Source organism: Mustela putorius, unplaced genomic scaffold (assembly GCF_011764305.1).
Source record: "Mustela putorius furo isolate JIRA1106 unplaced genomic scaffold, ASM1176430v1.1 tig00000596_pilon_pilon_pilon, whole genome shotgun sequence".
Taxonomy (NCBI): Eukaryota; Metazoa; Chordata; class Mammalia; order Carnivora; family Mustelidae; genus Mustela; species Mustela putorius.
Window position 1 is genome coordinate 59,039 of NW_025421428.1, and position 26,984 is coordinate 86,022.

The window sequence follows — 26,984 nt, forward strand, 5'->3', positions numbered from 1 at the left end:
TTATTTATTTGTTGTATGCTCTGCAACACAGTGTTCTAAATAACAAACATGAGGCACTGAACAGGACAGACAAAACACCTGGGGGAGACAGACAATAGACACACAAATATGTATAATGGGTCAAATGGTGACAAAAGCTAGGAAGAAAAACAGAACAAAATAAAGGAGACTAGAGAGTGTGGTGTGTGTACATGTGATTACGCATACTGTGCTGTTTCATACGGGGTGGTCAGGGATGACCACAGTGATAACATAATCTCTAAAAATGGACCTGGAAGGATTGAGAGAATAAGCCATGCAGATGCCAGAAGAAAGAACTGTTGAGGGAAAGAGGAAGAGTGATGCAAAGGTCCTGGGGCACCTCTCTCAAGAACTAATCCTTACAGGGGGGGCCTGGGTGGCTCAGCTGGCTAAGTGTCTGCCTTTTGCTCAGGTCATGATCCCAGGGTTCTAGGATAGAGCCCTGTATCGGGCTCCCTGCTCAGCGGGGAGTCTCCTTCTCCCTGTGTGCCCTCGCTCTCCCGCTCTCTCTCAAATAAATAAATAAAATCTTAAAAAAAGAACCAATCCCTATAGATGGTGAATAACAATGCAGCAAAACACAGAGCATATAGTCAGTAGTATTGTAATAGTGTGGCATGGGGACAGAGGGAAGCTACACCTGTGGGGAGCCCAGTGTAATATACAGACTTAATCAATCTATATATCTATCAATCACTGTGCTCCATACCTGAAAGTAATGTAACATCATGTGTCAACTGTGCTTCAGTTAAAGAAAAAGAAAAAAAAAATTAAAAGAAATTATAACCTATCAAAGACTGGTTACAAAAACTGTAAAGATTGGTCTCCCTATAACAAAGAAGTACTATAAAATAAAACAGGCACGAAAGTTAAAAAAAAAAAAATTACAATGCAATAATAGCCTTTCCATTCTATTTCTGCACAGTGTGTTGGTTTGTAAGAAGCATTCCCTTCTGGGATGTCTGGGGTGCGCGGTCGGTTGGGCATCTGCCTTCCGCTCAGGTCATGATCCCAGGGTCCTGAGACTGAGTCCCAGGTAGGACTCCCTGCTCATGGGGAGTCTGCTTCTCCCCTTGCCCTCCTCCCGCACACAGCACACACACACATACCCTCTAACTGTGTCAAATAAATAAAATCTTTAAAAAAAAATAAGAAGAAGAAGGATTCACTTCCATAATTCTTTGGCCATCCGACATTCTTGTGAAAATCAGAATCTCCATTCTACCACGGTGACAGCTAAGGCTCACAACGGGGTTTCTCAACCATGTCCCTACCGACGTGCTGAGCCGGGTAATTCCTCACTCCGAGGAGCTGTCCTGAGCGCTGCGGGCTGTTCACCAGCATCCCTGGACTCTGCCCACCAGACACCAGGAACATTCTGTACCTTTTCCCCCGTCATAACAAACAACATCTCCAGACATCACTGAATGTCCCCAGTAAGGAGTTGACAGGAACAGAATCGCCCCTGGTTGAGAACCACTGGCTCAGGGCAAGGAAGTGACTAGACCAGAATCCCAAAATCCGTGAGCACGTAAGGTTCGATTCTGACCCCGATCTTCTGGTTAGAGGAGACCAGCACCCCTTCCACAGCACACAATTTTCAAAAGCCAACCTGTGTCTGTTAGCGTGGTCTGGGGGCCACGTAGTACGCTGGGCTGGGGGGTTTGGTCAGGGACGTGTGTGACGAAGAGGGACAGTGGGGGCAGTCTTGTCCATGCTGCTGATCGGTGGTCTCGACGCAAGCACGGAACAGCCGAGCCAAAGAAGGAAGATGCCTCGCTTCCCATTCTTGGGTCCTTGCTGGAAGCCTAGGAGACTTGGGGGCCGAGAGCGCTGTAGAAACCAGACTCTTCTCCCACCAGGGGTGTTGATCACCCGAAACAGAACGGCTCCTGGCCAAGTTACAAACATCCTCTTGTCTTCAGTATCCATTCCACAGATGGGAAAACATGCATAGGAGAGAACAGGACCCTAGCTTTCACACGCGGAGAAGAAAGAACACGCAACGCAGGAAATGCCCAGCTTGGAAATGCCACTGCGCAGGGCATCTGTGGGCTGTTGCCCCAAGGGCAGCCAGGTTTGAAGAGTCGCACGGGAGCGGGTCCTGGGTGGGGACGACCTATCTATGCTCAGCGGGCGGCACTGCAGGAGCCTGGAGCCTCCGACAGGGGCATAAGGAGGAGCTGAAAACCAAGAGGGCTCCAGGCTGTAAGCAAACGATACAATTGCTCTGGCACTGGTCAGGGGAAGGAGCTGGCAGAGCAAGCTCAGCATAGGGTCGTCCATCCGACTCTCCTCTGGGGAGAAAATAGTCCCTTCTGCCAAGGAGTCATTCATTCATTCATTCTATGCATATGTAGTAATCTCCTACAAGGTGTCAGCACCAAGGTTTGCATCCAGGACTAGAGGGGAAGAAAGCCTTCCTTCTGAAGCAGTGTGGCAGTCGTGTTAAGGGGACACTGGCTGGAAGCTGGGCAGCCTCTATTAGAGCTACTGCTGCCCCTCCCTGCCACATACACACCCTGTCCAACCTCAGCTAAACCCATCCCCCTCTCTGCGCCTCTGCGTGCTAAAAACAGTGAGCATTTCAGACAAAACCACAACAATGGCTTCCGTGCAGAGTCAAAGCCCTGTGCTAAGTATTTACACACGTGTCTGACCACCTTTCCTCCTCACAAGCATCCTGCAGAAAGGGGTCCCACTTCAGAGGTGAGGAGACCGAGTCTCAGAGGTGTTAGGGACTTGCTCCAGTTCTCACACTTCTTGAACTCCAGGAAGGACATGTCTGGTTCCAGAGCTGGGCTTCCTCACCACTTTCTGCTCTGCTCTACTCTTCTCAAAGGTTTCTTGGTCTCTGTTCTGCTGCTAGCCTCTGTCTGCCCGGAAACACGAAACTCAGGGAATTGGAGAGGAAAAAGAATGGCCACCAAACCGGGCATCGCTTTTCCCTTACTAATGGGGAGTGGAAATACACGCCTTCCAGGAGGTGCCAGACCCCCTCATGTCCTCCTGTCTTGATACAAACTGGAGACGAATTTACCATTCCCACGGCCTCTCTGTTCCTATGGCCTGGACTGTGAGGGCAAGCTCAATGTCCCCTTCCTCTGGAGGAACGTTTGAGTTCAAGAGCCCATAGGGGCCAGGAAGGACCTACAGCAGAAGAGGGTCTGGTGGTGCCTGTATTGGAACAGGGAAAACAGCCCTTCCTGCCATGTGCTGGGAGACCTAGACATCCCAGAGTCGCCAATAATCAATTGAGGCAGAAATGTGCATTGTGATGCGAAATGCCCTGATTTATAAAGATTGATAACTTAACTGAAAAATGTAAAGCTGTATGCTAACAAAACAAAACAGAAAAAAGATACCTGGGGGCCAGATTCTACCCTAGAGACTCCAGAGTGCAACCTCTGTTCTCCTGCCTTCCCATCATCATCCCTTCTAAACATCATCTCCACCTAAACCCCTCCTTCACATCTTGCCTGTAATTGCTTAACACCTTTGTAAAAAAAAAAAAAAAAAAAATTGGCTGTTTGCCAATGGCTCCTCATCTCACAGCAAAAGCCAATATCCTTACCTACCAAGCCCTTTGTGACCTTCTTTTCAGCATCTCTGTGACCCAATTTATTCTACTGCTCTCTTTGCCAAACTGCGTCTTCCTATTCCTTGAACACTGCCAACACAGTGATACCACAGGGCCTTTGCACTTGCTAGTCACCTGCCTGAAAAGTTCTTTCCTCAAATATCCAAACGGCTTACTTCTTCACCTTCTATAGATTGGTCCTCAAATCAGTAAGGCCGTTTCTGAGGATCCTACTCTTCCTTGTTTTATTTCTCCCTCACTATAATGATCATGATTTAATATTACATATAATTATACATATGTTTTTATATATTTATGCTTATAAAATATGTATTTATAAAATACTTCGATTTTATATTTGTTTTTACATATACATATTTTTCATGTTCATTTTTTATGGCCTTTATATATTAGAAAATAAGCTTAATGGAAGCAGACTTGTATATATTTTATTCACTGCTCTATCCTTAGCATCCTAGACAGTGCCTGACACATAGTAGAGGCTTAATTAAAGCTTGCCAAATTAATAAATTAAAAAAATAGATTAACAGGGGCACCTGGGTGGCTCAGTTGAATAAATGTCTGATTTTCACTCAGGTCCTGATCTCAGGGTCCTGGGACTGAGCCCCACATCAGGATCCCCACTCAGTAGGGAGTCTGCTAGTCTCCCCCTTCCTCTCCTTCTGTCCCTTCCCACTCGGGCTTTCCCTGACTCTCTCGCAAATAAAAACATAGAATTGTCTAAAAAATAGATGAACAAATGTTATCTTATTAAACAAACATTTACCAACACTTAATGACACAGGGGTATTTAGTTAAACATGTATCAAGAACTTTAAAACAGTCAGATCATTTGACCCAGTAGTTCTACTCCTGAGACTATGTCCTGAGAAAATAATACCGAAGAATGAAACACAAGAGAAGGCCCCAAAATGTTTGTTTCTAATGAACACAAAATAAAAAGGAAGCCACTGACATGTTCACCAATAAATAAGCTACGAGACAGTCAGAAGATGGAATGATAAGCACGTTGAAATATTATGACATACATTTCATAAAAATGTAAGCTATAAAATAGTGGATTTTCGATTTTCAGTATGGAAAAGAGAAGAGGGGAAAAAAGAGAAAAAACACCGTAAACAGTTACTGTAGCTATGAAGGCGGCGTTATGAAAAGCTGCTAATTGAGGCTTTTTAAAAAGTTTTCTACAATGAGCTTACATACTTTTATAAATAGGAAATATTAGGAAAATAAAAAGTCATGGTACGTGTGGATAAGGACGGCGACTGACTGTATCGCGGGGGTGGGGGGACGAGCACACGGCGCCACGGGCAGGCTGGGGTCCCTGGGGGAGACGGTGAGCCTGAGCCGCCCGCCCGGACTCTCTCTGGGAGAGCCACGCCCCCACTGGGTGACATCCAGGTTTTTCCGAGGGAGACCGGTATGGGAGGTCCAGAGTCCCTCACGTGCTGGGAAATTGCTCCAGCTCTGATCAGTCAGGGAGCGGTCTCTTCAGCCTCTGACATTTATCAAACCTCCTTCACCCGCACCTGTCAGTGTGCGTGCGGCTGCCTCTCCAGGGCAGTCGAATCAAGTCAGAAGCCCAGAGTGTCCCTGGAGACAAGGAGGAGGGGGACTCTGGGGGTGAAGGGGGAAAGGAGAGACAGGGAGCTGGGGAAGAATCATGAGGGAGGAGGGGGAAGCGCCAGTGCTCAGAGAATGCCCGTTTGTTTTGCTATCGTGGCAATTAATGCTGGGAAGTGACATTTTAAGGGGCTCTGGTGACAGCTTTGGTGACATTCCTGTTTGTGATTCCATGACAAATCTCTGTCTATATCTTATTTTAGAGAGTGTGGAGACAGCTCGGAGGACGGCTGTCTGGGGATGCCGAGCTCCTGTCTGTTCCTGCCCGCTGCACCCAGCCTCCCCAATGAGGCACCAGGACCAGTGTCCAGGAAGGGGGGGACACACATGCACATGTCAAAGCAGAAACAGCTCTGGTCGTCTGAAGCCTTGTTGACTCCACTGTGTGGGAACATTAATTGGAAAGAAAATGCATGTTCTACCATTACACAAGTAGCCAGTTGGGGTTAAAAAAAAGAAAAGAAAAGAGGTAGGGAAGAGAAGAGAAGAAGAAAGAAAGAAGGAAAGAAAGAAAGAAAGAACCAACGAACTTCTCAATTCTGGATACTTGCCACGCTAGCTAGTTCCAAGGAGCCTGTTTATTCAAATACAGATCTTGCCCCTCTTTGTTTTCTAAGAAGTCCAAACAAGAAAACAGAATGGAAATAGATTAAGTTCAAATTTTACAATATGGGAACTAGAAGCAATTACTAATTGTGTCTCATCTCCAAGCCCGCCACACCATCTGCGGCCAACTGCTCCCCAGTCTTGTTTGAATACATCCAAAGATGAGGAGTTTCAATGTTTGAGATGAAGAAGGGGAGGGCAGTGTAGATGTAACAAGTTGTTTCCCAAGTGACATTCAGCATGCTGCAGAGATAAATACAGTATCGTCAGACGGAGAGAGCTGTGAACTTGAACTCAGGAGATGTGGGTTTAAGGAGGACTTTACCCTCAAACTTACTCTTTGTCCTGCTTGGGGGTGGGGGCAGTGATTTAACTTCTCTGAGCCCTGTAAGGTTCTTTGTCTCGCAAAAGGGTTTGGTAACACACAGAGTATCATATAATGTTTATGAAGCCATTCTATAAATGTTAAAGGACTATATAAAGTAAAGTGGCTATTACTGTTTTATACCCCTCTAAACTGTGAGCTTCTAGAAGAAAACCATTTCCCAGTGTGCTTTGTCTCTTCTTCATTAAATCCAACGAGCACACAGTAGGTGCTCAGTAAACACCTGTTAAGCCAGTTGAATGAACAAATGAATGAATGATTGCATAGTGAGGAGCAGGTGTACCCAAAAGACGATGCAGGGACTCAAGCGTCAACCCATTTCCCTCTACAACAGCCAATAAAGGTGTAGAGAAGATAGAAAGTATACCCAACACTCTTTTGGAACTTTGGCAATGCAGAATCCAAAAAGTACTTTCAATAAAGAGAGGGGAGAGAGGAGGTTGGGTGTGAGAAAGTCATATCCAAACATTTCTTCTTTTTATGTTAAAGAATCTATATTTCAAAATAATCTTGTGTGGAACCCCAATGTATGAACAGTTAAAAGCAGTCTAGCTCTGGGGAAAGCAATCCAGCCCATCCTGCTGTCCTCTGGCCCCCAGGGAGCTCTGGCAGCACCTTCAAAGGGGAGCTGGTGCTAGAGAGTGAGTTTCCTCAGGCTCTTGGAGAATCTCCCTCTGGGGCTCCAAAACACCTGGGAAGAGAAACGTGTGGGGCGGTGGCTTCCAGGATGGGTGGTGTTTTCCAGGCAGTGAGCATAATGGGAGAAGTTTCTAGGTGGTAGGGGATGGAGAGAGTGTCCCCTGATGAACGAATATGCAGGATACATGAAGGGTCCTTTGGGAGGAACAGCTGAATAGTTTCAAGAGAAAGTAAACAGACGATGGGAACAGTGGGCCATAGTATGGGGTAAAAGACCAATGGGTTGACCACGGGGGCTAGGCAGGGGTAAGACATAAAGCCCTTTGTGGATCACAGCTGTCTCATGTAGTGTTCCCAATTCCTCCACTCAAACCTCACCTTGAGCCCCCAGAATTATCCTCCTCCAGGCAAGGAGCACATGCCGGGAGCGATCACAGATCCAGTGACCAAGGGATCTGTCCCCTTAGGGTTCTCCCAGTGTAAGAGACCCTCTCTGAGGCTTAGGAGATCTTTGAATTCACATTAAGACCACTCGTAAACTGAAACCAATTCAGCGGTTCATACCAGCATTAAAAAGATGACATAAAAAGAAACTATCAGAGCATGTCACATGTAATAAAGATAAGCATTCTTTTGCAAAACTTATTTTAGAGATATGCATACACATGTTCCCATATGTTGGGGAGGGCATGGTGCATTCGTGCGTGCGTGTGTGTGTGTGTGTAGTGTGTACGTGTGTGTGTGGGGGGGTGTGGCGTCAGCACAAAATCCATTTCTCCCTGTGGCTGGCGTTCAATATTTTTAATAAACACAGCTCTAAGAGACCTGGATTGCTAGGATCTAAGCCAGGCCTTACCTCTCCGGCTCAAATGGACAGGATTAATCCATGTGGTATTGTCTTCAGAGCATGCTGGGGTTGGCTGGATTCAAATTCTGGCTTTATTACTTTTAGCTTATGCAACTCAGATGATCTCCAAATTTTAGTAAAGGTAATTTCTTCCTTATGAGGTGGGTGGGAACAGCCAACAAAACACTGATTGAAAATACCAAACAGGGGTGCCTGAGTGGCTCAAATTGGCTGAAAATCCAACTCTTGGTTTTGGCTCATGTCATGATCTCAGGCTCATGGTAGTGAGCCCCACTTTGGGCTCTGGGTTCAGTGCTGAGTCAGCTTGTCTCCCTCCGCCTCTCTCTTCCTGCCACCTCTCTCTCTCTCTCTCTCAAATAAATACCTGAACCTTTTTTTAAAAAAAATTACTAAACAAGGTCTGTTTGGTTCAGAAAAAGGTTAGTAAGGAGTCCATTCAGAGTTACAAGCCGATGGAGAGGCATGATGACAGCCATCTCTACAGTCATTAATTTATTGTATTTTTAAAAAGATTTTATTTATTTATTTGACAGAGAGAGAGATCACAAGTAGGCAGAGAGGCAGGCAGAGAGAGAGAGGGAAGCAAGCTCCCCGCTGAGCAGAGAGCCCAACATGGGGCTCAATCCCAGGACCCTGAGATCATGACCTAAGCTGAAGGCAGAGGCTTAACCCACTGAGCCACCAGGCACCCCTGCAGTCATGAATTATTCATTCCTCCATCTACGGACCCAACTACTATTACATGCCAGATGCTTTGTTAGGCACAGAACAAACCAAACAGACGTGGTCCCTGGTCTCAGGAAACTTTGAATCTAGTAAGAAAATTGAAATATTTAATAAGTAAGTACAAATTATTAAAAAAAATTAAAAAACTGGGGGTGCCTGGGTGGCTCAGGGGGTGAAAGCCTCTGCCTTTGGCTAAGGTCATGATCCCAGGGTCCTGGGATTGAGCCCCACATCAGGCTCCCTGCTTGGCGAGGAGCCTGCTTCTCCCTCTCTTTCCCTCCGCCTGCTGCTCTGCCTACTTGTGCTCACTCTGTCAAATAAATAAATGAAATCTTAAAAAAAAGAAAAAGAAAAATTAAAAAAAAAAAAAAACAACAACTGAAGAGCTGATACACGGTAAAAGGACAAGAGCTCACATAAACAAAAGAGCTTTGTCCGATGAGGTGGGATTTAAGCTGAACCCAGAAGACCAGAAGGAGCCAGCCATGACAGACTGGGGAAAGAATGAAGGGGATTTTTTCAGCAAAGATCACTGTGGCAGATGCAAAGGGCCTGTGGTGAAAGAAGCTACGCCAGCGTGAAGAATAGAGAGGAGGCCATGAGCTGGAGTACAGGGGCTGAGATCAGGAGCAGGAAGAGCTCTGGAAAAGCTTACAGCATGAAAGCGCTATGACCAGAGGGATCACAACAGAGCCACTACTGTGGGAAGAACGGACTAAGGCAGGCAGGGAAGTGAAGACTTATGAGTATGATGTGTTTGGGGGAAGCCAGGAAGACGGATATGGCATGAGGAGGAAATGGCTGGGCAGGGGTGAAGTGGAGGGGGCTAGAGGCTTAGGCTAGAGCCCCTATATGAAGAAGTCTGAACACTAAGGCATTTGAATAACGTGTTGGGTACAAAGAGCTCTGAAATTTTAGAAAGCGCTACACGACAATGACATTTCTATGGCATTCACGGGGGTGTCAGAAGGGTGAGTTAATAAACAATCTTCCAGTTCTCTGTCACCCCAGAGTGCTCTGTTGACATCAGCACAAGTCCCCTATACTCCTGGGAACCTCTCCAAACACTAAAAAAAATGGGATCTCCCTGTCACAAAGGCCCTAATAGAAGCCAATTTAGAAGTTCAGAATTACCATGCGGCAGCATCCTGCCTCCAAGAACAGATGTTAATCACCTACTTCTCTTCCCCAATTTGTGGTTGAAGCAAGTTCATGGCGACAACGCTTTAACTATCCCCGTGATGGTGAGAGCTCGGTGCCTTCCCCAGACCATGGCGCATGGTGTGGGATGGTGTGTTCACTGCCTAGCTCTGTCCCTACGATGACTGTTCTTGTGATGGAGCTGCAGGCTGGCTCAGCCACTTCCCAGCTGTGTGACCCTGGACAGGTAACTCAGCCTCCTCTCTTTGCCTTAGTCTCCTGCTCTGTAGAATGGGAGCAATATTAGTACCTGACTCCCAGGGTGACTGTGAGGTGTCAATGACATAAGTCATGGAAAGTTCCCAGATCACCAGATACAGAGCTGCATAAGGTCTCTGTCCCTGTTTCTATTTCCCCCTTTCTCCTTCCTCCTCTTCCTTCAATTACAAGCAGCATGCATTTTTTTCACAATAATAAAACAAAATTAAGAAAACCCAATATCCACTTAGCCATCCCCTACACTTTCCCTTGATAAAGTGATACATTTGTTATTTTAATTTCCTCGGGCTTTCAAGCATAAGATTCAGGGAAGGGAAACATAAATTTAAGGATGGGTAAGGAGAATTAGAATTAAAATGCACTGAGCTTCTGTTATGTACCAAACACAGAGCCAAGCCTTCACATGCGGACGTGATTAAATCTGCAGGAATGTGCCAAGGTGAAATTCAGCAGTGATATTCAAAATACCTGAGGAGATCTAGGGCATAGGTATCAATTAGTAAGACAGGGCACAGGTCATAATCCTGGAGACGTATCCTAAAGCACCCTATTCCTAGACAGTGGGAGCTTCGGGAGGGTTCTTGGGGAGAGGCTGGGATGGCCAGGCAGCAGGAAGGCCATGGGAGAGCTCGGGACAGCAAACTACTTACTAAGACACAGAAGAAGTTCAATATTTAACAAAGGGTCTGGGCCCATGGGTGTGTATCAGCTGATGGTCAAACCTGCTCAGGAAAATGATCTTGGGGTTTGGAAACGCAACCAGTGGCCCCCTCATAGTGAAACGTTCTCCCTCTGCTCTCCAGAATGTCCCCTCTATTATTTGCAAGTCCAAGCTGAAAAGCAGCCGACAGAGCTTGAAAACAAAGAAAAAGTTGGAATGGATAGGCAAAATCTAAGTGGAAAGGTGCAGATCTAAGTGGGAAAGGGATTAGCCTTTGGCGATATAATTTCAAAAAGGCTGTGGGAGTCCTTCTGTATGGGTTGCCCAGCCTCTGAAGAGTTATCCTCTCTTAACAAAACCCATAGCCGGTCCCAGGTCACCCCACGAAAGAGAGCGCCTCATGGTTCTCTCCCAAGGATCCAATGGAGGCAAGAGAGCATTGGGTCTGAGCTGCTGTGAGATCTTCCGCAATCTGCCCATGGAACCATCCCTCTCCTGTCTACGCAAGCAGCACCAGGAGCTCAGGGATCATAACATTGTAAGAACAGCCCCTAACGGCCACTTCTCCTCCATGGTCAAGGTGACCAGAATCCTGTGTGGAGTCAGGAAAAGTGTGCCCTTCCTTTTACCTGGATTTCTCCCTCTTCCAGCCTTACCACACTTATCAGAGCTCAGTCGGACTAGATCTAGGACTAAATGAAGGGCTTTGTGTTACTTCGAATTGTACTCCCTCTTAAAGCCAAGGCAGAACATATACAAAAAATACTATGGGTCCAGTGAAAACAGGTGAGGTGAAGGCATGACCTTGAGGGGATGGTGAAGAAGGTTGCCCAAGGCCACAGCACCAGGGAACCCAGGAATGGGGTTCAGTTCAATTTGCTCATCTTCATTTCTTGGGAAGCGGGGAGAGGAATATCAGGAAATGAACAGTTCAAAGACAGGAGTCACCTGTAGGACAGGGGAAATATCCCAGACCATGGTGGCTGGAATATAAAATGAGACTGGAGGTCTACTGGACATCATTAAGGACACTCTGGATGCCCAGCTAAGACCAAAGGTTTGAAGACTACAAATGCAGTTCTCGGAGATCCAACACCTGCCACATACGAGGCCCTGGGGTAGGCATTTTGCACATATTTTATTGTTATCCTGAATCCTTCCAGAACACTTAGGCAAAGAAACCAAGACTCAGAGAATTCCTGTTCTTCCAAGGTCACCCAGTGAATAAAGGAGGCAGGATTTGAACTCAGGTCCAGGTGACTCTAAAACCTACACTCTAGCCTCCTGTCTCACTCGCGTCCCTCTGCAGGTTTCTAGGCTTGACAAAAATGTCTCCTTTTAAGAAGCCCCTAATGTTCTTATTAGCTCACTGAGCGACATGGAAAGATGAGTCCAAGAGGAAGGATCCCAGAAGAAGAAAAGTAGGATGCAGAGTTCAGAGCTCCAGGACTGGCCCAAACAGCGAGGGTTTCTCTCAGTTTACAAAAGGAGTGCGTCAGTGTAAGCACAAGGGTCTCCAGGCTAAGCCTTTAACCCACTGTTATCGCCTGTATCACAAAGACAAGGAGGAGGAAAAAGCAGAATAAGATAATTGCAGCATTTACAGGACAAGAGCCAAATTCCATCTATAAACAAGATAGTACAGACACTTAACAAAGATGAACAGGAATATATTCTGTGCTTGTGTCCAAATAATCAATTGTCTACCAACTTCTGGGAAATGGGTCTTTGCAACAGCATATATGAAAAAGGGTGAGAGGTTTCAGTCACCAAAAAGCCCAGTATGAACCAGCAATAGTAGCACAAAATGTGATCTCAAGCTGCATCAATCCAAGTATAACAGCTGGCAAGAAGGAGGTGAAAATCCCATTTTGCTGAACACGAGAGCATTCCCCCCTTGAGAGCAGAGGGGTGTTAGTTCTGACGTTTACATTCTAAGACATGAAAAATTAGACTCTCTATCTACAGGACAGTGACCCAGATGGTGAAATATCTGAAAAGTGTGTCACTTGAGTCCAGTTGAAGAAACTGGGATTATTTAGGTTGGTTTCCAGAAGTTACAAGGTACTTTTTTTTTCCTCTTGTCCGATTTTCTAAGAGCTGACTTAGAGAAGGAAGATCAGATTCATTTTCTTTGTGGATGTGAAGGGCCAGACAAACAGTTTTCAACTCAACATAAGGAAAAACTTCGTAACAGTAGTGTCTGAAAATGAGATGAATTCTCTCAACTGAGTAGTGAGAAGGCCATCAAGGGAGGTAATCAAGAGACAAAGGAGGGATACTGAACTATATAACTTCTGATGCTTCTCAAAACTCGAAGAACACTGGATTTTTTTCTTCTTTTCCCCACCACTACTGAAGAGCTAGAGAAGACAAATTCAGATAACTCAACAGAGACTGGCCATAGATCCAGAATGGCTTCGCCCAGAAGACACCGCCTGTTCCCCCAACCACCTGGCTTCCGCGCCTCTTCCCAGCTTCCCAAAAGGTCCCCCTGGAGGGTGGGATGCAACAGGGAAGACTCACCTTTCTTCTCAAAGTCCCCCTTCTCTTCTCCTGGCCGGCCCAGACTGTCCAGGCTGTGGGTCATCTGGCCGCCAAACTCCTCCTCCCGGGAGACATGGTTGGCCCGCCGGGGAAGGTCCTCCTCCTCCTCGTAGTCATAGTCATCCAGGATGGGGGTCTCCCGGATGGGCACTCCAATGACAGAATTGTGAGCCTGCAGCCGAGAGGAGCGGAAGCTTTCCCGGGCCTGGGGCCCCAGCAGCACGGACGGGATGTAGTGAATCTCATGCGTGGCTTCCGTGCTCGCGCTCTTCTGGGGGATGCGACGGCGCTTCTGCCAGCGCCGCTGGGCGTACAGAGCCACAGTGAACACCAGCAGCAGAAGCAGCAGTGCAATGAGTCCACCCTAGAGCAGAAGGGAAGAAGGACAGCGAATGGGCCACGGCTCTTTGGGCTAGAGTGTCAGAGGGGGCTTTCCTGTCCACTCCACTCGGCCCAGATCCCCGGGCATGGCTCATAAAAACTCAGGAACCACCAGCCACAGCCGCTGTGTGATCTTGGGCAAATTGCTTGACTTTGGGGGGCTTTGCTTTTTGTGTATATAAGGATAAATACGAATCTCTGCCCTCCCTTCTTCACGAGGTTGCCACAAGGAGCAAACGAGGTGGATAATGGTCGGGTCAGAGCCACACAGACAGCTAAATGCTGGAAGAATCAAGGGCTGTGGCTTCACACAGGTGCATATCTGAATTTTTGCTCTGCCTCCCATGAAGGCAGCAACCCCAGGACATTGGCTCATGCTCTCTCAGCTTTGCTTCCTCATCTCTAGAATGGGTTCACTGAAGGATCAAGAGATAGTAGCTGTTTTTCCAACCTGCTGCACATCTGAGACAACATTAAAAGGTCAAACATCATTTCTGCATAGTCTCATATATCCTTCATTATCAGAAATACTAGTCTTTTGGGGCACCTGGGTGGCTCAGTGGGTTAAGCCACTCCTTCAGCTCAGGTCATGATCTCAGGGTCCGGGGATTGAGTCCCGCATCGGGCTCTCTGCTCAGCAGGGAGCCTGCTTCCCCCTCTCTCTCTGCCTGCCACTCTGCCTACTTGTGATCTCTGTCTGTCAAATAAATAAACAAAATCTTAAAAAAAAAAAAGAAATACTAGTCTTTTTAAATAAAAAATTGTATTTATTTATTTGAGAGGAGAGGAAGAGCAAGAAGAGAGGGAGAAGGAGAGAGAAAGAGAAGGAGACTCTCCAGTGAGCAGGAAACCCGATGTGGGGCTTGATCCCAGGCCCCTGGGATCAGGATCTGAGTTGAAGGCAGACGCTTAACCAACTGAGCCACCCAGGTACCCCAGAAACACTAGTCTTCTAGTATGTGACTTCCAATAGGGGGCCTGAGACAAAATATGTGCTTCATAAATATTTGTTGAATGACTAAATGAAAACACACACACACACACACACACACACACACACACACACACACCTTTCTAGGATTCTTTTAATCAGAACATTAAGGCAAACTGATGCTTATTTTTCTTTAATACATCCCTCTGGCAAATATTCAACAGAGTTTGCCTCCCATAACTTATGTTGGAACAGTTTACAGTGTATGAACATATGTTACATGATTCATAAGACCCGTGAAATACCCTTTCCATGAGTTCTTTAAGAGTAGGGTCATTTACAAACACGTCTGTGAATGGAGGAGCCTTCTTAGTTACCTTGCTTTTCTTCCTTATGGATTGTGCTCTGGGCCTGGAGGACAGGAGGCTGCGGGCGCTGAGTCCCTGGGGGTAATCCCCAGGGTCAGGAAGGACTGCCTTCACTCGGGGTGGAGAGGGGGCTGGAATCGAGAGACTCAGAAACTCACGGTGAGCCACAGAGCGAAAGCGGAGCCTTGCTTCTGGCTGTGACTTCTGCTAGGCAGACCTGCTTGGGCCAGGAAGAATGCTGTTTACTAAAATAATCTGCTATCCTGCTGCCTACGCCGGAAAGCTGTCATGTTCTTTTTGCAAGGCCCTCAGGTCAGTATGCTGGAATTCATCACCTCCACGGCGTGTGAGGAGCGGGTGAGAAAGTGGGCTAAGAGGTCCCCAGGCATGCGGGTACAGCCAACCGCCCTGCCTTGACTTCAGGAGCGAGCTGCTGTGGAATCCTCGGGAAGCTTCCTGTGGATGTCAGAACTTAAGCACCAGCACACAAACCCAATAAATCTGCAAGTACGTGCATTTGTGTGTGTGTGTGTGCGAATGTGTGTGTATGTGCGTGTACACTGTCAAGCACACGTACAATGGGTGCATGTGCGTGGCTCGTGACCTTCAGAGCCACCCCAAAACAAGAACAGATCCTTGTTCCTCCAGAGAACATACAACAGTGATGTCTCTGTGTCTAGAAGTCTCATTGCATGGGCATTACTTGTCCGTCTTTTCCCACAGAGAAGGGTGTGAAGGAACGACGCAGCAGTGAGGACCGTGGAGAGAGAGAGAGAGAGGAGGCAAGAAAACAACAGCAACGCAGCAGGCCTCCCCTTTCTACTCTCACTTCCTGTTATTTGATCTTCAAGACAATCTTAGGTGACGGCATGTAGTTCTGTTCTATTGATGAGATGAGGAACAGGCGGTTCAGAGAGGTTGAGCAACTTGCTGGAAGTCACACAGGTTTTGATCCTCGGTCCATCCGGGTACAGAAGGCCAGGATGTGGTAAAGCAGGGATCTAAACTCTAGGCTTCCCCGCACAGCCACTGGCTACGTGACGGCGTAATGGTTCTCCCAGACCGCAGGGAGGAGAGGGGAACATGGGAACGATGGCGCGGGTGCACAGAAAGACAGCGATGCTGAGAGGGGAAAACGAAAACACTCTCTTCAAGTCCAGGAATCGAGGGGCACGTCTTAAGGCTGCTCTTCAACAACGTGTTTCATTTTGGTTAATGGCATCTTGGGGAAATCTCCGGGCACTTCCCTGGCTGGCAGGGTCAGGCCCTGCCTGGTCTAGGACCCTTCATTCCCAGCCCCTCGTGCCTACCCTGTTTATGAGGGTCTGACCCTGTGGTCTGATCCCAGGATTAACAATGACCTGGAAAGATAAAGCCTAACCCAAATGACCACTTCCCTCCACGACCGCCCCTCCCTGCCTCCACTGCCTCTAGCCCGCCCTCCCCGGTCACCCCTGCCATGCTGCGTCAGCTCCTAAATCCAGACCAGCAGCTTCTGGAAGGCAGGAAGCCTCATGCTTTGCCTCCTACACCTGCAGCAGTATCTGGCACGGTGGCCAAGCGCTGGCCTCAGAGTGACACAACTGGAGCCCAGACTCTATTCCTTAAGGGCTCTGTGCCCTTGACTAGGTCACGTCTGCTTTCAGAGCCTTGGCTTAAATGGGCTGGGTTAAATAAGGGCAGTATTCGGGTCATCGTGAGGCTGAGTGAGATATGTGTGGGGTATTTAGTGCCATGTGCGGGATGAGACAGCTGCTCACAGACTGTTAGCTATCACTGCCGTCAACAGCATCGGCAAGGGTCTGTTTAATGCAAATGAACAAATGAAGGAATGAATGAATGAATAAACAGCTTGATCTTCTGCACCCCAATGCATATTCTGCAAAACTTGTCTGCAGTCCTCCAATCCTTCCTAATCTGGACCAAACTCGTCACAGGTGCTCTATATCCATTCACCTTTCTACAACTGTGCACCTGAGGTATCTTTGTCCTATGCGAAGTAAGGAAACTGAGGCACAGAGACAGGAAGTCCATCATGCCGACCTCAGCTTCCACCAGCCTCGGCTGAGCCACCAACCATGTGGCTTCGGTCACAGATCAGAATTTCATTGTGAAAATTTGGCCCAAGGAGAATCTCAGTTTTCAAGGGTTTATTGTGCAAAGGACCTACTGAAACAAATGTCCCCATGCGGGGCTCCTGAAAGGCCCAGGGGACTTCACCTTAAACACAGCAGCCACAGGTCTAAGCAGCTCTGAGCTCCTAGAGGCTGAAAATGTAGCAGAGTAAAGAACACTGTGGACAGGCTCCAAGCAGGCAGTAAACAGGTTCCAAACTCATGTTTGCTCACTATGTTTGAGCTTGAATTTCTCAGATTCCCCAATGGACCCTCAGTTTACTCATCTGTAAATTGGACTTAGCAATACTTGGAATAGTATAGCATGGCTGGGGACAGAGAATGACAAAGGGTCAGAAAGAGTTCTTTAACTCTCATGCTACCACATAGAAGCTGGGCAACCTTGGACAGAGGAATGAATCTCCCAATCGCAGTTTTCTCATCCGTAAGATTGGGTCACAGACACCCACAGAGAGAGAGGTTAGGTGTGGGCTCCCGGCCGTGGAGAGCTGTGCTCTGTGCCTGGTACATGACAAACCTGTGATCAGGTCTCACTCATGCGTCTCAGCCGGTTGCTGAGCAAAGACTGTGATAGCCCTTACGAACCGAGAAGCGCTGTGGACAAGCTCTAGAGAACCATGTGTCCACCTCTGGTCCTGGTGGGACAGTTCGCCCGAAGAAAGCAGACGAGTAACTCAGAAGCAAGAAGAAACCGTCAACCACATCCTTGCAGACGGTCTTTGGACCAAGCTGCTGCGCTAGCCCACCTACACAGAGCTGTCCCCCATTTCTTTGTGGCCTTTCTCCACCAAGGACAAGCCAACAGAAAAGCAGATGACTCCAGGAAAGTAAGCAAGGCCGGAGTGTCTAGCCAGTGAGTCTGCATGCCGAGAGCCAGCACGAGCCCTGGAGGTGAAGGAAACACTGCAGGGCCACAGCAAGCCAAGGAGGGAGAAGAAGATGCAGGGAAAGCCTGTGCATTTTCAGAAAGCAGGTTAAGAAGAGGCCGAGGCTCCAGGGGTGGTGAGCGAAGGCCCTGTTGGCCTCAGGGACGACCTGATGCCAAATCCGATTTGGACCGTGTTCACTCTCGGGCAGCCCAAGACAAACAAGGTTGGAGAAGTGGCAGCGATTTCCAGAAATAAAAATGCCAGTCTGTTAGTTAGGGGTTGGTTTGTGTGAGACTGTGAGGATCACAGGTCTTGGGGTGATTGGTTGTACCTTTTTCTTACAGATCTAACAATTTCACTAAGCTGTCAGGGAGGAAGTGGGAAAGAGACAGCAGAAGCAACATGGGTCCCTGTCTCGTACAGAACCTTCCCTGCTAGAAGTCTCTCTAGAGCAAGATTCGCCCACTCCTCTTATTCTGTAGCTGATGGGGAGTTGCAGATCCCCCAGTGGAGGAAGACAAGGGTTATGGTGGGCCATGGCAAGGGCAGAGTGCCATGATGGGGAAAGCAGGTGTCTGGGGGCTCACAGACCCGTGTGGGGATCCCTGAGTCCCTCCTGGCCATGTGTGACAAGCTGGCTGTGATATTTTATCTCCTTGGGCTGCATCCAGGCTCACCTGTAAAATGTGCTCATTGTTTCCAATGTGAAAAGTCATGCCAGGGATTAAACAAGAAAATAAAAGGTCTGGCACTGAAATACTCAACAAATATCAACCTCTCTATTCAAATCCTTTTGCACCTTCCTCCTTGCTCAAAACCCCTTCTTGGCTCTCCAGGGCCCTCAGAATAATGTCTGGACCCCTTGCCTGGCATCCAAGGTCCTTCATGATGAGATGCTCGCTTCTTTCTTAGGTCCAGCTCCCCACCAAGTCTCATTCCCTGTCCTGGAGCCACACTGAGCAATGAGAGTTCCCCCAAAGTGTGAGGCTCTGGGCTCTTCCACACTGGGTGTGTCCTCAGCCCAGGGTGCTCTCGCGCCCTTCGTGGTGTAAATAATGACCCCCTCCCCACATTCAGGTCCACCCAGAACCTCAGAATGTGATCATATTTGGAAATAGGATTGTTGCAGTCGTAAATGGTTGAGGTAAGGTCATACTGGATTGGGTGGGCCCTAAATCCAATGACTGATGTCTTTAGAAGAGTAGAGGACACAGACGGACAGGCAGACAGCCACACACAGAGACAGAGGAGAAGGAGGCCCTGTGAAGGCAGAGACAGAGCCTTCAGTGATGCGTCTACAAGCCAAGGAATGCCTAGGATTCCCTGCAACCATCAGAGGCTATTGGGAGCCATGGGACAGATTCTCCCTCAGCCTCCGGAGTGAGGAAACCCTACTGACAATTTGATTTTGGACTTCTGGCCTCCTGCACCATAAGGGAATGCGTTTCTGTTGTTTTAAGCTTCCCACTCCGTGTTGATTTGTTATGGCAGCCCTAGAAACCTAATATACTCCCCTTCGTCTGCTCACTTCAACTCACCAGCCATCTCAGCTCGGCGATCACTTCCTCAGGGAAGGTCTTGGCCTCTTCAGGTTGGGGCCAGTCTGTGACGTCGCCTCTCACAGGCTTTCTGTGGTTTTCAAAGATCTGTAGCACTACTGTAATACGGTCATCTGGTTGACCATGTTCCTCATTCCTGAGTTACCAGCTACCCCCACCATTTACCTAGTCTATGCTTAATAAATATCCAGAAGCCTAAAATCTTGACCAGACATGGCAGAGAAATAGAAACCATACTGTCTCCATAGCAGCTCTGACCTCAGCATCCAAAGGGCACCGTATCAAACCTCACAGGGACCCTCCCTGCTGCTCTGCCTTCATCCCCCTGCTAGGACCTCCAGCTGATTTGCTTACGGACACAATATCAAACACCAAAAAATACATAACGATGAAAAATAGAAAGGGCCCCAAACTACCCCACTGGGAGAGCTTTCCAAAAAGTCAAACTTAGAACTCCATTCAGCCTGGCCTCATTTTCATCTATTTTTTCATGTTAACTATCCAGGCACGGGAGAAGGAGTCAGAGAAAGAAAAAAAAAAAAGAGGATAATGTGAGAAATGCTTTATTTGACAATGTGTCATTGGGAAACTGATTATTTCTGTCTCCGGCCTTTTTAATATTCCCTCACAACGGCCAAGCTGCAGAGGGATTTGGTATTCTAAGACTGGATTTATAATACTCTGTTCAGCAGTGATAAGAACATGGGCCTTTAATCCTCAGAGCTGTGAACATGCATATTCTCCCAAGTAATGTCCTTCTCTTCTCGTCACTTGTGTCTGGTCTCGACAGCCAGCCCCAGGATGGCTAAAGACTGATGATCCACTGGGGGTGCCCCTGGCCGTCTGCCAAGCAAGGGGCTAGGAGGGTGAGGGCTCCAGGTTCTCCGGGAAGTCTCCTGTCAGGTTTCTGGCTATGCTTAAGATGGAGGGATTACTGGAGACTCATCCAGACCTTTGGCATTACAGATAAGGAAAACTGAGATTCAGAGAGAAGTGACTTGACCAAGTTCACAGAACATTCCAAGAGGGTAGTGGCGGTGGGAGGTGCAGCCCATGGTCCCCCAAAGCTTCTTAGCTTTGGGAATCCTGACAACTATCTAACAAAACAGCTTCTGCCACCTTCCCTTTCTCTCCGTCCAATGGCTGTCCCATCTCCCAGTTGCCACAGCCTTTCATGGTGATCGTTTTAATACACTCCGGATGACCTTCCAGGCTTTGTCCGCTCCCCTACTGCTCTCAGTTCATCTTCTCGACCATGACTGGGGCACAGCTGGATGCGGAGACCCTCCTCACTGGCTAAGCTGGAGAGTTCTGTGGTTCGACAGTTCAGGTTCTTGTCCGTCAAGCCCCCACCCTTTCTGGATAATCTGGTCTCAAAACATATGCTTTTGAGGTACCCTTCTCAATATATATGCTTTACCCACCAATGCTGCACTTACTATAAAGAACTCCCACAGTGCTAAGTTATCCAACCACATCAGAGCTCGCTATTTCTATTACATGTCCTGATATTTTCACCCAAGTCATTTCTTCTTCTTCTTCTTCTTCTTCTTCTTTTTTTTAAGATTTTATTTATTTATTTGAAAGACAGAGATCACAAGTAGGCAGCAAGAGACAGAGAAGCAGGCTCCCTGCTGAGCAGAGAGTCCGACATGGTGCTCGAACCCAGGAACCTGGGACCATGACCTGAGCCGAAGGCACAGGCTTTAACCCACTGAGCCACTCAGGCGCCCCCAAGTCATTTCTTCTGCCTGCCACCCTCACTGTTATCTCTCACTTCGTCTACACACCCACATACCACCAGACTTCAAGGCTACCATCAACGCAATCTCCTTGGTAAACTCTGCTGGGATCCCCCCTCTCCAGGCTCAGCCGGAAGAAATCTCTTTCCCTTCTGAACTCCCACTGCACTTCACCTGGACCTTCACTTAAGGAGCTTTTAGCACTTTCCACCTTGTATTAGAGTTACTGGTGCTCGGTACTTAGCGACTGTCCCAGTTAGATTATTACACCTGCGGCACAGATGAAAAAATGCGGCTCAGAACAGAAACTTGCTTGAGAGGACACAACCAGGTGGCACATGTATGGGATAGGGCCTCCAGACTGAGGCAGCCTCCCGTCAATGGTAGGCTCACTCTCTCAACTGAAAATGTTCGCTGGACCGTGAGGGAGAACAAGATAAGAACTATATCGAAAAAGGCATGGCCATTCTTTAGGCATTCATGTTTCTCAGAATTTTGTTTCTTTCTCTTTAATTAATAAAGTGGCAAGATCGTGCTGAATGGAAGTAAGGAGACCACTGAGGTAGCTGTTGAAGATAGCCTAGAATAGCAGTTCCCAATCTGACCCCTCCCCCAAGGAGATGATTGGTAATGGGGACATTTTTGGTCCTCAAGACTGGAGAGAGGGCGCTACTGGTATTTAGCGGGTAGAGGTCAGGAAATCTGTAAGCATCCTATGTGCAAAGGCCAGCCAGGTACAACAAAGACTATCTGGTCCAAAATGTCACTAGTCCGGAGATCGAAGAAGCTCTAGTCTAAGAGAGAGGAGATGGGGTCTGTGGGTAGGTCAGTTAAAGGCGATAGTTAGTGACTGGGGTAAAACAAGACACTCCAGGGGAAGGGAAGACTTGGTGTTTGATTAGCAAGAAAGCAGAGGAAGAAGGAGCCCACAATGACGCCAATGTGTAGATTCTGCAACTGAATTAGAGAGGAAACTTCCATGTTAATTTTTTCCCTAGGGAAGCTCCTAGAAGGCTACAGAAGATCCCAGCACATAATCAAATGAAGAGGTGAGTTACATGTGTGAACAATTAGGAGGAGATAAACGCACAACAAATGATAAAGACTTGCATCTATATATACAAGCAAGGGTATATCTGTATATATTCATATGTATAAAAATAAACTCACACCTAACTTTGTTTCTATAGTTAGCTGTATTTATCTATAGCTATCTCTTTGTGTCTAGACACAAAGAAGGTGACCTATTTAGGGAGATCCCATTATAGAAAACGAAACATTTTTTTTTCTTTTAAACCAGTCATCTACTTATAATATATCTATTAAAGACACCGTTTTCTAAGATAAGGCCAAGGGAATAAAGTTAAAACGTAGCAGTTCTTTGGAATGTAGTCATTCCCCCACTCAGATCAATCTTCCTTAATCATTTTTAGATCAGATCAGAACGAGGCCTGAATCCTGAGAGATCAATCTGAATCCCAGGGAATTTATCAAGGGGAAAGCTAATGAACGGACATCAGGACAACGGCGCTTGCCCACGAGGCAGACTGATGTGGATTTTAGTCACGGTTGTCTTACCTCTGGGTCGTGTGTCTTTGGGCATGTGATTTGAGTTTCCTCCATTTTCTCATCTGTAAACTGGGTTAGCAGCCCTGACCAAGAGGGTCTAGGGAGGATTAAAATGGGTCTGCGTTACGGAATGTGAGTTGGAATGGAATGTGGCTTACAAGTCATAGCTCTCAGGAAAGAAATATTAGCATCCTTATTACTGATGCAAGAGCTCCTTTCCCACAAAATTAAATGCAAAGGAGTGGTGAGGCCACCACTTCCCTCGCACAATCCTGAGATCGTCTCTGTGCAGTTTCCCAACTGCATTCCTGTGACCATCCCCTGTTCTCTTGCGCAAGGTTCCTGGCGGTGTGTCCTTAACTATGTTCCTTCCCTTCTCTGGGGGGAGTAGGTGACACTGGCTGTTTTCCAACAGGAACTCCAGTTCCAATTTTTTTTTTAAATATTTATTTATTTATCTGACAGAGATCACAGCAGGCAGAGAGAGAGAGAGAGAGGAGGAAGCAGGCTCCCCGCAGAGCAGAGAGCCCAATGTGGGGCTCGATCCCAGGACCCTGGGATCATGACCTGAGCCGAAGGCAGAGGCTTAACCCACTGAGCCACCCAGGTGCCCCCAGTTCCAATTTTCTAGAGTAGAAAGGCAAAGGCAGACTTGAGAGCATTCCTGAACAAATGAAATACGTATTCTCACGACATCCAGCCTAGCATCGCCGCTGTACACGGGTATGACCCGGGTGCAACGTCCTGGTTCCCTCTCACCCTCTCACACACCCGTGTGCTCACTCATGCGGCTCCCTTGGCCCGTAATACCCCTCCTTGGCTTCTTGGTCTAGTCCTTTCACCTTAGCTCTTGGGTCCTGAGTTCCCAACAAGACTTTCTGAAACCTGCTGTCCCCAGCTGGGTCAAGTACACAACTTTCAGACCCCTTAGTTACTCCTGCTTCCATCTGCCAAAGACTCTGCCACCAGCCCTGGGTGCCCAAGATACAGCCTGGGTGGGTCCGACATGCAGTGGTCCTCGTTACGCACTTGCTTCATTTTCACCCTGGGAGACAATGAAGAAAAGGGCTGGGTTTTATTTATTTCTGCACAAATTTGAATGTTTCATGACACACAGTAGATCTTCAATTACTGCTGAGAAGAATTAATGAATGAATATATTAGAAACTCCTCTCTGAGGCTAGGTGGTTGAAATATTCCTCCGTCCATTTGGCAATTCTCCATTTGTGTGCAAGAACACTGAAGATAATTCACAGGAGCCACGCAGCACAAATCGGCACCCTACTCGCAATCCTCGGGTGGCCTCCCAAGTTCAGTCTGAAATTCCACTGTGAAGGATGGAGGAGTAGAGAAGCTGAGGGAAAGCACCTTGGAGGGGACTGATTTTCCTCCTCTTCTTTGGGTCACGAAGACAAACAGGTGAACCCAGATGACTGGAGAGGAAGGCTGCACAGGTCCATCCATGGACTCATTGGCCGGATTAAGGGCATGGCTGGAAACTGGCCCACCAGAGTCCAAGTTCTTACTTTGTCACCCACCAAAGAGGTCTGTTGTGAGAACTAGGTAAACAGCTGTATCTATCTACATGACCTCACATGCCCTTGACTTACAGAAAACATTTAGCCCCTACTAGGTATTAGCTTCATTGATACTGTGTAACTTATTATGATCCCCTGTCTCTGTGCAAAGCTCTTGCCTGGATCTAACAACGCACAGATATGGCCTCGAAGAACTTGACGCTGGTTTGCAGAAACATATAAGTAAGCAGATAATCACTGTAATGCATAGTTCAATAAGCTCTAGGCCAGAGGGAAACGTAATGAGAAGCAACACGTTCCTTAAAGCTTCTAGATGCAAAGCCTAAAGGAAGTGGAATAAAAAGGCCTTCCTTATAATTCCAACTACAGTCAAGTTTAAAGGTGTGGGAATGGGCTGGCCTGTTTGATCAGGTGCAACCCCCCCTCAAATGTGACAGAGTAGAGACCACCTATGTAGCCTGATGGCTGGCGGGGCAGGCTCTGATGTCAAAGAACTTGGATCTGAGCACCTGCACCATCACCGAGCTCTGGAGCCTTGGGGTGGGGCTCCAAGGTCATGGCCCTTTCCTGAGCTCAGTTTTCTCATCTGGAAAGCTGAGGACAGCAGTCTTCATTGAAAGGGGCTATTGTGAGATTAAACAATGCACAAAAGCGATCCAGTGCAGTGCCTAGAACATAGCCATGGTCCATAAATGGTGGTGTCAAAAACTGGCAGAAGGAAAATACACTGAGAAGGAAATCAGAACATTTAATCCCAATGCTGGCCGTCCCCCTTAAATGAGCCCCTTAACTAGAGAAGTGTGCAGATTGCTCCCAGTCCTCACACACATTTCTAAGCAAGGTGGCCACCCAGCCACATGAGCTCAGCATTCTTCATTTAACAAATGAGGGAAGTGAGCCTCCAAGAGGTGACTTTGCCGAAGGTTCCAGAATCCAAAGTCGGTCTGCAGCCAACTGCTGGAATAACCCTGATAACTGTCTGTCCCTAGAGCTGGCAGTAACCAGAGCCTGTATCCTCTGCTCGGGGCATTATTCTCTGGGAATGTGTTCCAGACGCACAAGGTCTAAGAAGAGATCCCTAATACCATGCCCACTGTAAGCCACTGTGCCCAAAACAGCCTTTTGAGTTGGGGAGGAGAGCTAAGACTGCAGAAAGCAGGAGGCCACTAAGAGCCCAGTGAATCCTTAACTCCTGGAAAATGACTTTCACACTGGCAGCAAGCTTCCAAAGTGAACTGGCTTCTTGGGAAATCATGGGCTGGGAAAGGACGTTTAATGTGGGGGGCAGGGTGGGGGTGCCACTCGCATCTGAGCTTTCCCTCTGTACCCCCAGGGAACAGTGCCCCTCCCTCTCGGCTCCAACACAGACCCATCTCCTTTCCTTGCGTTCACTTTATTTTTAGCACTGTCTCTCTCTGCTGTTACATTAACATTGATGTGTTAACTTTGTTTAAGGCTCTAATGGAATGGAACTTCCGTAAGGTAGATACTTTGTTTTGTTTATCATCAACAAAACAACTTAGGGCTTCAGTGCTTACAAAATAGTTTTTGGATGGATGGATGGATGGATGGATGGATACGTATCTCCCCAAACGACTTGATAACCCCTAAAGGTCAATCATCACAGAATCTTGCTCCCTGGCAAGGAGACTGAAAATGCTTAGTGAATATACACACACACACACACACACACACACACACACACACACACAGCCATTAGTTGCCCCCCTGGAGCCTGGGAAGGAGTACTTGCTAATTAGGAGGCAAATATGGTTACATGTCTGCCTGCTTCTCCCCACCACTAGGGCAGAGGAGAAAAGTGGATCTCAATTCCAAATTTCTTTAATCATTTATTTATTTGTAAATATTGAAGAAGGCTCCATAGCTCAGGGGTTAGAGCCCTGGTCTTTGAATACTGAAGAGACACTGACCAAGAAAGCAAAAGGGCGAGGAGCTATCAGACTCAAGTATTCCTGCACACTCACCTTCCAAGAAAGCAAACTGATAGCTGTATCTATTTGCTGTCCCATTCACGTGTCTGGATGGAAACATAGGATGTTACAGGAAAGGGGGCATCCAGGATATAGCTCAAAGAACACTGGATCTGGTTCAAATCCTGGCTGTTGCTGCTGACCTGGGCAGCCTTGGGGCGGCCACACTGCCTTTCTGAATCTAAGATATCCTAGCTTGAGAGTGATGGAGACAACAGGTGTCTCTGACTCTTTATGCAAGGACCCCACTGAGAATCACATTTGTAAGAGAATGTTACAGGCTGCTGACTGATTTTACTGATAGTTATTGGGGCTTAGTAAAAAAAAAAAAAAAAAAAAAAAAAAAGAAAGAAAGAAAGAAAGAAAGAAAAAAGTGCTGAAAAAGAGAGGGAAGAAACCAACCAGTGGCAGCTCAGGCAGAAAATAACTTAAGTCACAAAAAGCCACACTGAAATCCAGAGGCTTTCTACTATTTCCGATGCCTCCACCATTGTTCATCAAGTTTCCTTGAAACTTATTACAAGTCACACAATAGGGGTCTTTTAGAGGCACTGTTTTGCTGCCATTTCCCAGCACCGGTGATGGAGTTGTCAATTGTCTTGAAGGCGTGTTTTGATGGCCTTGGGATCTCCCCTACTGGGCTTGATCAGGAAAACCCCAGGAAAGTTAGTTACTAAGGGCAGAGAATCAAGCACGACATGCCAAGCCAAGAAAAAGGAAGACAGAGACACCTTGACTAGAGGCTGTTCTGGGCTGTAGCAGGAGCTGGAAGCAAAAGCTGCTCGGTGTCCCTGCTGCGACCGCC

The 26,984-nt window shown here is 47.4% G+C and overlaps 1 protein-coding gene across 1 annotated transcript in view; it reads right to left on the reverse strand.

The window, feature by feature from the left end:
* Positions 1-26,984, reverse strand: part of LOC123392814 (astrotactin-2-like) — a 251,911-nt gene that overhangs the window by 43,485 nt on the left and 181,442 nt on the right. Inside the window, exon 3 of the mRNA XM_045082908.1 lies at positions 13,076-13,460. Coding sequence (XP_044938843.1) covers positions 13,076-13,460 — 385 coding nt within the window. The remainder of the gene's footprint in view (positions 1-13,075; positions 13,461-26,984) is intronic.